Here is an 11,115-nt window from a genome sequence, read left to right on the forward strand (position 1 = left end):
AACCTCTTTCTAATTCTAACATAAGTTAGGTGTAGTATGCAGTTTGTATCCAGGATATGCAGTTGATGGTGTTGTGTGATCGTCTGGGTGAGAGAGTAGCTGTGAAGAACCTTGTTTCCCGAGACGGTCAGTATGTGTAATTTTTTTGACTGACTTGAAGTGAGGCCATAATCAGAGTCAAGTGTGTGTTGACTATCATGATCAGGCTCAAGTTTTTGAAACGTCACCAACTTGCACTATTTAGTAGAGGAAATTTTAAACGTGAGTCGTGGAAAAAGTTATCCGTAAACTGATTGTTGCTTTCCACAAAGTGTCACTTTGGATTAACCGTTAGCCGTAAAATGGCCAAAATTATAACCGTAAGCCATAAATGCCATGATCCCATTGAAACCCTCTGAATATGTAGTCCTATTTTAACTGACGACTACTCTCACCTGCACGATTGCACAGCTTCTCCCTTCCGCTAAATAATCAAAGTGTCACATGAGTATCCGGCTCATTCAGGTGAATGGTTCCCCTTCTCAGCATGGACTTTTCCATTTGTTTAATTTATATTTTCAGACATTGCTTTAAAGTGTTTCCAGTGCAAGGGCTTAGAAAAGTACTGCCTTCAAGACAGACTCAAGCGCAACCGAACACAAGACGCTTGCAATCAATACGCGGACAGATGCAACATAAAAACGTTTATGCTTGATATTGGGAAAAATGAGGTGACCACAGGCTGTGGAAGGAAAACTGAGTGTAGATTAGATGCGCAAGATTGTGGGAGGAAGCCGGGAGTTCCCACTATAGATGTCATGTGACCTGCTGCGAAGGAGATTATTGTAACAGCAGCAATCAAATCTTCCGCAGAGTGCATGCTAGCATCATGTTTCTCATGTGTGGTTTTTATCTATTATGATAAATCTACAGTAATTCAATTTATAACATCAAGAACTTTCCATCAATATTATGCTTATCAGTTATTCAGGGTGAAGAACGTGGATGTCCTCCCCTGGGTGGGATGGGTGGGTATTGGCCCTGAAAAGCCCCTATGGGGAGTGGTCAATTAACCTATGTATGTGTATGTAAACCTTTTAATTACGAAACATTATGGCACCGTCAGTCATAAGGGACCGAAGGAGGTCATTGCAGGGTTTTGGTTGTGTTACGATAACAATTACCTGATCCCCCATAAGGCTCTGTAATATTTTTATAACCTCCCGTCGCCCCCTCCTATCAGTGGCAGTTAGTTGGCGGTCAATTTCTTTAGTCTCCCCCTTTAAACTCTGTTAGTGGCAAATGATCCCCCTCCATTCCACTTGTAAACCTTTCCTTAAATTCCTCCACACCCCACCCCCACCCCCACCCTGGCGGAAACAGTAACTTGTCCCTAAGTATTCCTCTCTATTTCAAAAGCGAGATTATTCCCTTTCACTCATAATCTGCTGTCCAGGTGGTCGTTAAATTCTTTCAAAGATATACTTTGCAACGCAGCTTTACCGTGATTTTGTACACAGATGAAAACGTCGATCAGTCTTTTATAAAACGATGCCATCAACAGCTTAGTCAGTTTCTTTCCTGCTATATGGAACAAGTGAACCCCTAACTCGCATGAGTGACCAAAACAGAACTTCTCCTTACAGCATCAATATACAATGTTAACCCGACAAGTGCTGATAATAGCCGAAAAATACATCACAACATGGTGACTATTTATTGATCCAATACCAATTTCTCCGAACCTACATCACGAGTATTGTATCGCAGGCAGTAAGGAGATTTATTAATCAGACTTTAGGAGTGAATAGGTTAAGCAGGCAGTATGTTGCTATTTGACTGACTGATTAAATTTAAAGGTCGCACTTATGGAAGAAGCAAAAGAGTACTGTTGGTTTTTTTGTATAATAAGTAAACAGACTTTATTCTGTATAATTTTTCCACCAAACCTAGATAAAGATTAACATTAAATCGTATTATTGTCCTTAGTTTGTTCATCACTTTTATTGTTTTTAACTGAAACGAATTGAAAATAAATTTTTTGATTGAAACGAACAATCTCAATAAAATGCCTTTATGTATGGTTTTATGCAAAATCTGGAAACATTCTCTACAACAGTGCTGTAATATATTCACTCACACCTTAAATTAGGGACCTTAAACAGCCACGACGGCGACGGCAACGAGGACGTGGAAAAACAAGAGATCTAATTGACAGAAAAATAGGTCAGCACATGCATTTTGAAACTTTGTACATTTCTTAGCCGTCCTATGGAAAACAACAACGTGAAATCGCCAAAATTTGCGTCGTCTGCGAACCGAAACCACGACGGCAAATTATATCAATTTCCATTTGGAATTCAACGCTACTTTTATACGTCATGCTGAAGTTGAGCTCGGGCGCCGTATGAGACAGTAAGCTCATGCAGACATTTTTGAAATTCTAACTAAGAGTAGAAATTCATTTTTTAATCGAAGTCTACCTTGGCGTTGCCGTCCTGACTGCTTAAGGTCCCTATTATCAACACAACACGGGTGACTTTTATCAGCTTGTTCAAACGATACATTTCCTTACAATATAGTCTTAATTTCATCTGGTGCTTGACATAAATTTCTAACCACAACACGCTAGGTAAAACTCAATGTTACACTCTTCTACAAATAAATTCTATACATCAGGTTAGCGCACAGAAGTCCTGACATCATCACAAGATGTGCTGGAGAGACACGTGACCCAGGATTGCACCAGTCTCCTTCACAGCACCATGCATGACAAATCTTCTCGGTCTGAAGACCCCCCTTGGTCGTGCGCTCACTTCCATCGCAGCGAGAAATTTCTCTGTTGCAGATCCGTTCACTTGCGCACCGTTTATTAAAGATCTTTCTTCCATCTTGCTCCAGGAAGATTGTCATACAGTAGATATAGTCTCGCGCGCATCTCACCGTATACTTTGCAATATCCGAGTGCATCATTGCCAGACTACACTGTTCATTGTTCCCATCGCATTTGTAGCAGTTCCCTGCCTCCCTGTAGGCTTCTGAAAGTCAAACAAAATCGAACGAAAGTAAAGTGACTCAGTGATCACTGTGCGACTTAATGCTGGCCATATGACCACTATGCAGAATCTAACAAGTACAGTTTTTCTGTTGGGCAGATGATTTCTTATGGAAATTTCTCGCACGCTTTCAGTTTGACAAGTCTGTTTACCATATTCATGATTTATACACTTTACTCATTATGCATTCTGGTGTAAATAATTGCTTGAATTACGTATAGCGTATGGGATTCTTATTAAATTTTTAGAGAAAAGGCCATCTTTAAATGAAACGCAGCCTTCGTTTGATACCAGGCGCTGGCTCGAGCTACTGTTGTATGTGGAAGTTAAGAATATCAAAATATATTCAGTTGCTATGACATCTAATCCCTGAGTTACGTTTGCTCAAAAGTAAACTAAATTATACCCAATTCGCACCAGCAAAACACTTAGTTAAACGAGGTATAAAAGAATGAAAATCAGCGATAGAGAACTGGAAAAAAAAACATTTTCCATAGGATTCAAATAGTCGCTAACTTGATTTTTCAATGTGTTACATTTGAAGTCGACAAACATCGGTTTAAGAAGCTTCTAAGACTATAAAAAACAAATTTAAACCGTGTCTAACAAAACAGCTTTAAAACATGTTCAAGCTTTGGCGGGTGTGAATCGAGTATATCACATCTAATCCTAAGCTACGCTTATGCAAAAGTAACCCAAGATAAATTTAAACTCTAAATTCTGGACTCCGCATAATGACAAAGAAGATATGGGTCTGAGTTCGATTACGAGAGTCTACCGCGGGCAATAAATGAAATTCATATGTCATTAGGTCTAAAAAAACTTCAACTCTCAGTAAAATGAACAATTCCTAGGCCTTCATAAAGACCTCTCTGAGTTGAGCCCAAATGAACTCCCAACACATGCATGCATGCAAGCATTTATCCGCAAGTAAAAAAAAATTATATGGGAGTTTTACTTACCAATAGTTGCTGGCACTACAAATATCAGAAAGTGAACGAGAGGATTTTTCATCGCCACCAAATGAAAGAGAATGTAGTGCTTATTTTCCTTGGAGGGCGAAAAGTTTAGGCTCAGAAAAAATTCAAGGCAAAGATGGTGGCTGAGTTTCTGATGAAAATGTCTGCTCGTACATAGCTGGACGAAATTTGCATAGAGAACAAGATGTTTTCCTTATGCTAGATTTTAAAATTTATGATTTCGATCTAGATTCATGATTTTGATATACATAACTGACCGGCTGTTTGATGCATGTTTATGTGGCTTTTCTGATTTTAACGGATGAGCAACAGCCATTTTGAATCCCTTTCAAACCATGGAGACTTGTGTGAATAAACCAAAACTCTGAGAGATTTTGAGAAACTGGTTCATCATGTGGGGGTATCCTTCCGAAGAAAAGAAGGCCTGAATAAAACGAACATCTTACGTGAAAAGAGGCCGTAAAAGTTTAAAAGAAGCATGCATCTCTTCACAGTTTTGAAAAATAAGATTACGAGTGAAACCGTTCGTGTTTTTCATACATAAGATAAGCAAAGAGAAAAATCAACACAATAAATAAAACGAATGACATTCGTGCGCTTGCGCAGTACTTCATAATAGTGACAGGAATAACAGATGGATATCACATTGATGAGACTGCATTTTGTTTGTAATATCATTTTCTCTCCCTTCAGTATTCTTTAGACAAGGGAGAAAAAATCTTTTGCGGGGGTAATGGCGTGGGAGGGGTGGGGGGGAGGGAGAGGATACCAGGGGCGGATCCAATAATTTTTGATTGGTGGGGTCCAAACTTTGGTTCAGAAACGACTGTTGGACTATTTTGAGGCAAATTACCTCTCCCCCACACCCCCCATACCCCCTCCCACCAGTCGCGGTTGCATGTTATTCCTTGGTCGCTTACTGTTTACTTGGATTCATTAAAAAGATCAGCTAGTTAAAAAGTGATGTACGCTCCTGTCGATGTAACAATTTCAATTTCAAAGCTGTAAGCGTCAGGTCTGTTAGGGGGGTCCGGACACCCCAGAACCCCCTGGATCCGCCACTGGATACACATCTCGCGAGTGTCACAAGTGTCATAGCACACTTGTCCGGGTTCTAAAATAAGAACTGGGTTCCAAGCACGTGATTACTGACGCTTTTTATCTCCGCTGACCAGTAAAACACTAACAAAATGGCGACCTAGAATTTGGGAGAAATTTTGGCAGACTAACAAATTCGCAACCTTGAACCCTATTTCATCTGGTTGATGGCTCTAAAATAACTGTAAATCGCTTGTTCAACACACATAGAATGCCTGAACACGTAAAGCACATCGAATGGGAGGACATGGACAAGAGAAAGTTCTATTTATTTGGTCCGACATTCTTTCTTGGTATTCGAGCTTTGCTGTATCCGGCGAACCTTGTGAAAACCCGACTTCAAGTTCAGCGGAAGAAAGCTCTTTACAATGGATCCTTCGATGCGTTTGTGAAAGTAATACGTTTTGAAGGCGTGAGAGGACTTTATAAAGGATTTATGGTGAGCAGCTTTGGTCTTTTATCAGGGCAATTTTACATCACCACTTTAGAGTTGATTCGAGCTAGGACGAAAGAATACAACAATGCTGTTAGAGGCCTCCTGGCCGGTGGTTGTGCCTCGTTAGTTGGACAAACGATAACGGTCCCTGTAGATGTTATTTCTCAGAAGCTCATGGTACAGGGTCAGGGTGAAAATACGGCCAAACTCAAGGGAGCATCGACTATCATTAGAGAGATTATACAATCAGATGGACCGTTAGGGCTTTACAGAGGGTACTTGATCTCTCTAATGACTTATGCACCCAGTAGCGCAATATGGTGGTCCACATACGGACTGTACACTGGACTAGTGGGTAATATTGTTATAACAGGAACACCTCATATGCTTGTTTTGGCAATGGCTGGCACCATGGCAGGGTTCACCACTGCAACACTTACAAATCCCTTGGATATAATGAGAACTAGATTGCAGGTTTGTTGTTGTTATTTTTTTCTTTTAATAATTGTTCTAGATCCACCTAAAGTGAAATCAACCAAATTCAGAGGCCCTTTTTAAAGTTCATCTTGTTTCTCCTAGGATAAGATTATAAATATTCTTACTTGTAACTCGTTAAGATGTAGGCAGGGCTGGATATCAAGATTTTCAGTTAACTTGCATCATCTTATGAGCAATATTGTGAGTTGATGACTGAAGTTGTGGGCCAAAGACCAGCATAGTAGTCAGTTGAGGTCACTAACTCCGGCCTCTCGTTGAGTTTTGAAGTAGGAGGCTAGGAAGGTACAGTAGAGGGCTGCATGAGTTAGCACAGAAAGCACGAGCTTCAATTCTGGGAGGCTGAGGTTTTTTCACCTTCATCATCATCATCATCATCATCATCATCATCATCATCATCATCATCAAAAACTTTATTTAGTAAAGTAGGTTACAGTGATTATTGGCAGCCAGTGAGGTGGATGTGGACCTACAATTAAGTAATAAAATGTGAAGTAATAAACAAAATAATTTACAAACAGGGCTGTGGTCTAGCAGTGCCCAGTAGCCCCTGGCACATTACTTTTACTCTTAGGTGATTCAGGAATCTTGAAAAGCATATGCTGGGCACCTTGGATTTTACAGTTTCAGAGCACTGGGCTCCCTTCAATTTTTCCTAGAGCACAGCCTTAATAAAAATTACCCTATAGTATTTAAATATACAACTGGCCATGATTAGATTAAAAGTAAATTCAGTATCAAATCAATAAAATAAAGTCATAGACTATTAAAAATTCAAGCTGATCTAGAAACTTAGGTACAATGTAGTAATACTTAAAAATATACAAAATCTTGGTCTTTCATAGCTATCATGGATGATTTAAATGAGAAGCTACTTATGTCTTGTGAGAGCCTACATAAAACATTTTTAGAACTGTCTTTTTGAATGTTTGCATCGAAATTTACCAGCCTATTAATAAAGTTCCAGATTACTGGAACCTCTGTATTGTGCTGATTCCTTTCCCACTTTGTACTTCATCTTAGGGATTTCAATCTGTAAACTGCCCCTATGTGATGGTCTGTTGTTCAACCTCAAATAAAAAGGGGTATATTTAACAATTATTCCATGAGCGCACATTGGATATGAGATGATAGATAGCCAATGAGGTGCGTAGCGCCTTGTTGGCTATAATCATCTCATATCCAACAAGCGCGAGTGGAATAATTGTTTTATCAAAAATGTTAAATTAAAATTTTAAATTTTATCAAATTTTATTAAATTTTTAGCTCCCTTTTAATTTTAAGCTGACATGTACGCTCGCCATGTTTGTAGATTTTAGTATATTGGCTGATATACCATAATGGCTAAGCCTATAAAAAGTCTTGAATTGCATTATTCAATGATCTAGTTTTTAATAAAAGTCTTCATTGTTCAAAACACCATGCAGAAAATAATGTGCATTGTTAGGGGCAATTGTACAGCAGATTCCCAATCTTAAGTGATAATGAGTGTAAGCAAATTCATTCTTTTTTTAGAAAGAAAAATTCCATAATTTACAGATCAAGTTCTGGGCTAGAAGATCTGACTAATAAGGCTATTTACTATATGGCTGTGTCTCACAAGGACTGGGAACAACTGAATTCACAAATTTGATTGGCTGAAATCACTATTGAAAGTGGTCTATCTAGACCAGCATCTAGACTAGTCTAGAAAAAAAAGTTACAAAGAATATAAAAAATTGGCATATAAGATACAGCCCTATAATAAACATCTTATTAACCAAGCTAGGTCGGTCTGTATGGGAGAATCTTGACCTCGGTCGCTCCTACAGACCTCACTGCATTCAGTCTGTACTGGCGACCTCAGTCAAGATTCTCCCGTACAGACCTCCTGTTTGGTTATAAGAACTAATTAAGTAGTGATAGAAAGTGGTGGAAAATTTATTAGCACTGCCTAACAAAGGAAATGTTCAAATGATCTTGCAAAGTAAGCAACTTTGAGGAACAAAGTATCTTGCAGTGTATTCAGCCAGTACCCAGCTCTTGTTAAACCTTGTCAACTGCAAATTCTTACAATACGATATGCTGGCACTTGTTTGGGAGTGACTCATATGATAAACCTGTACTCAGGGGTCAACACTCATGGTAGCCAACTAGCCACAGACTAGTAGAAATTCAGTTTTGGTTGGTGGTTTTTTATTTCCACCAGCTAGTAAACAAACACCTAAGATGTCACTAGCCGCTTGGCTAGTAGGTGGAAAAGTTAGTGTTGAGCCCTGTTGTACTCCTTCTAGCATTTGTGAACTGCCTAAATGTTACTGATTTTTCACTGTATGGCTAATCTTCCTCTTTATGATTATGTTACTCTGCAGGTTGGTGGTGGAAGATCAGCATTAGTGTTCCAGATGTTTGGTTCCCTTCTGAAAGAGGAAGGACCCAAAGGATTAACAAAAGGTTTATCAGCCAGAATTTTAGCTATGGTTCCATCAAGTCTAGTGATGGTACTTGGATATGAGACAGTCAAAAGACTTAGTTTGAAAACATCAGAAAAGGAGATTCATGTACAAGAAGAAGGTTACTTGAAGGCATCATTTTAATGGAACAATTTATGCTTGATATGTGTATTATTGTAGTGTTTATCCCTTTCTAAACATGGGTGAATTTCAAAGGAAACAAAGGGACCTTGCTCCCCTGTCTTCTCTTGGATCATATTCTTTCTTTCTTATTATTATGTTTCTTGAGTGAATGGTAAAGTGTTGTTGGTGTGAATTAAAGTTTAGATGTGATCACAATTTTTTGGCTGGCCTTCTTTTGATAAATACTCTTAAATTGCAATTGTAGTAGGTAACTGTATACAGTCAAACCTGTATGAAGTGGTCACCCATGGGGAATGGAGGGCTGAATGTTTGACACAGGTTCCACAAAATAGGATTATTATTTAAAAAATGCCATTTTATATCATAATCGATCACGTAATAATTATACAAAAAATTGCTCAAAAATGTTACTCATATTGATTTTAGGAGATGAACGTGAATTAAATTTTACTTTAAAGACTATTCTTAGTTTTATTTGAATGACCCTGCTTTAAGTGAATGTTCAATACAGATGAAGGACGATACAAACAGGCCTTTGAGACTGAGTAAAAGGTGACCATGACTGCTTAATAGAGGTCATCACTCAGGTGAAAGTTACAATGTTTCAGGGGGAAAAATTTCAGAACTTTGAAAACTGATGTATAATGCGCTCTATCCATTGAGCTAAGAACCTCCCGGTTAGCTCAATGGATAGAGCGCTGGACTGTTGTGCGGGAGGTCGAGGATTCGAGCCCCGGCTGGACCAACACTCAGGGTCTTAAAATAATTGAGAAGAATAGGCTACTTTTCTATAACATCAAGAAATGGTTAGATATTCTAGTCTTCTCGGATAGGGATGAATAAATGGAGGTCATGTCTCCTGCAGGGTTAGGGGCAGGAGACGTTAATTTCCCACACACGAGATTACTGTGTGGTGGATGTCCTCCCCTGGGGTGGGATGAGTGGGTAACAGGACCCCCGTTGATGCCAGTGTTTACTACGCTGAAGGGGCTATCCTGTATAAATAAAGATGTCTACTGCTACAGGGTGACTGCTTAAAAAGGTGCCTTTTGATGCAGATATGACTATAATTTTTGTTGAGGGAGTATTCCATACAGGTATCATTGACTCATCAAATTTGCATGACAGATTACATGCATATGAAAGGATTTCCTTCCTTCTTTCCCATTTTATCAAATTTCTAACTGTACCAAAGATAGAAGTATTACATGACTTGGCTTTTAGAACATTGAATAAGGGTCTTAATTGAAATAAATTGCACAACTTCCAAAGAACAGAAATCATACTTGCTATAATTCCAATTCTTCAGATCATTGACCAGTCAGTAGTTTTGAATCAGTTCTCTGAGTTATTTTCAGATGTGTCTAATTCAGGCCAATTCATCAAATGGTTTGCTACATGTACATATAGGTAGCCATCATGAGGTTCATGGTGAACTGGGAAGTTGGCCATGATAATTAAAAGCTTGTTTGAAAAAATATCGTGATGGTAGAAAACTTCCCTGTGTTCAAAATTAAAACGTATGTATTGTGTCTAGTCTAATGGTCTTTAGCACTCAGGCATATACAAGAATGATTCAAACATGAGTTTGAGTTTACCCTCGGTCACTCTGTTGCTATATATTTTTTTATTTCTTTGTTTGTTTGTTGGAGGCTCGTGTGAGACCTGAGACTACATTTTAGCTAAAAGGAGGAGGCGTTACAAATTATTAAGTTATATTATCAGTAGATGACAAATTCAAATACTGACTGGTAAAGGGCTCATTTTTATAAGCCATAATTATATCCTGTCAGTAAATAGCATGGTGTATTTACCCAGAAGAGCAGTCATGATAAGAATTAGAATGTATAAGGTAGAACATTTTACTTTTTGGTCTTTTCCATGAATCATAGTCTTTATGCAAAAACAGCTCTGGTATTTCACACAAGTATAATAAATGATCATTTTGATGTTCATTTCATTCTATTCCCAAATGTTTTTTAGTTTTTTCACATAGGTACTTAATTCTACTGTACTAATGGTGAATTAATTAGAAACACAGTATATTGCAATAAAGGTTATTTATTAGTGTGAGTCTGATTACCAGGAAGGAGAGTTAATGGGATACTCATAAGAGAAGTGCAAATGAGGCCAAGGTTGTGACATGGTAAAGGCTGATAGTTTCGAAAGAAACTGTTTGGGGCTGCGTCGGTGGGGGAAACAAAATAATTTGGATATATCAACAAAGTTGAAATGGTAAATTGGCCACCGTAACGATTACAAACGCTGACGTTTCGAGCGTTAGCCCTTCGGCGGAGCGAATGACATGGTAGACAGTTTTATACGATGAAGGCTCAGATCTACTCTAATAGCTGAGAATCTACTTAGAAAGAAAAAAGTCAAAATATCAACTGGTGGATAGTGTTTCATTTAGTACCAAATATTTAGTGCTAAAATCATACAAATTGTCCATATGACAGTGCTGAGAATTAATATTTAGATCCCGGTGGTCAGCG

The 11,115-nt window shown here is 38.4% G+C and overlaps 2 protein-coding genes across 2 annotated transcripts; one reads left to right on the top strand and one right to left on the bottom strand.

Moving 5' to 3' along the window:
• Window positions 1–1,874: 1,874 nt before the first annotated feature.
• LOC111338047 (uncharacterized) lies at window positions 1,875–4,192 on the bottom strand. Its single transcript, XM_022944449.2, has 2 exons — window positions 3,998–4,192; window positions 1,875–3,017 (listed from the first exon to the last, which is right to left on the bottom strand). The coding sequence occupies exons 1-2, from the start codon at window positions 4,047–4,049 to the stop codon at window positions 2,635–2,637; spliced, it is 435 nt and encodes a 144-aa protein (XP_022800184.1). The 5' UTR covers window positions 4,050–4,192; the 3' UTR covers window positions 1,875–2,634.
• Window positions 4,193–5,188: 996 nt separating this feature from the next.
• On the top strand, window positions 5,189–10,693 carry LOC111338046 (solute carrier family 25 member 44). The gene is made up of 2 exons (XM_022944448.2): window positions 5,189–6,023; window positions 8,396–10,693. The coding sequence occupies exons 1-2, from the start codon at window positions 5,325–5,327 to the stop codon at window positions 8,618–8,620; spliced, it is 924 nt and encodes a 307-aa protein (XP_022800183.1). The 5' UTR covers window positions 5,189–5,324; the 3' UTR covers window positions 8,621–10,693.
• Window positions 10,694–11,115: the final 422 nt, after the last annotated feature.

Source organism: Stylophora pistillata, chromosome 1 (assembly GCF_964205215.1).
Source record: "Stylophora pistillata chromosome 1, jaStyPist1.2, whole genome shotgun sequence".
NCBI lineage: Eukaryota > Metazoa > Cnidaria > Anthozoa > Scleractinia > Pocilloporidae > Stylophora > Stylophora pistillata.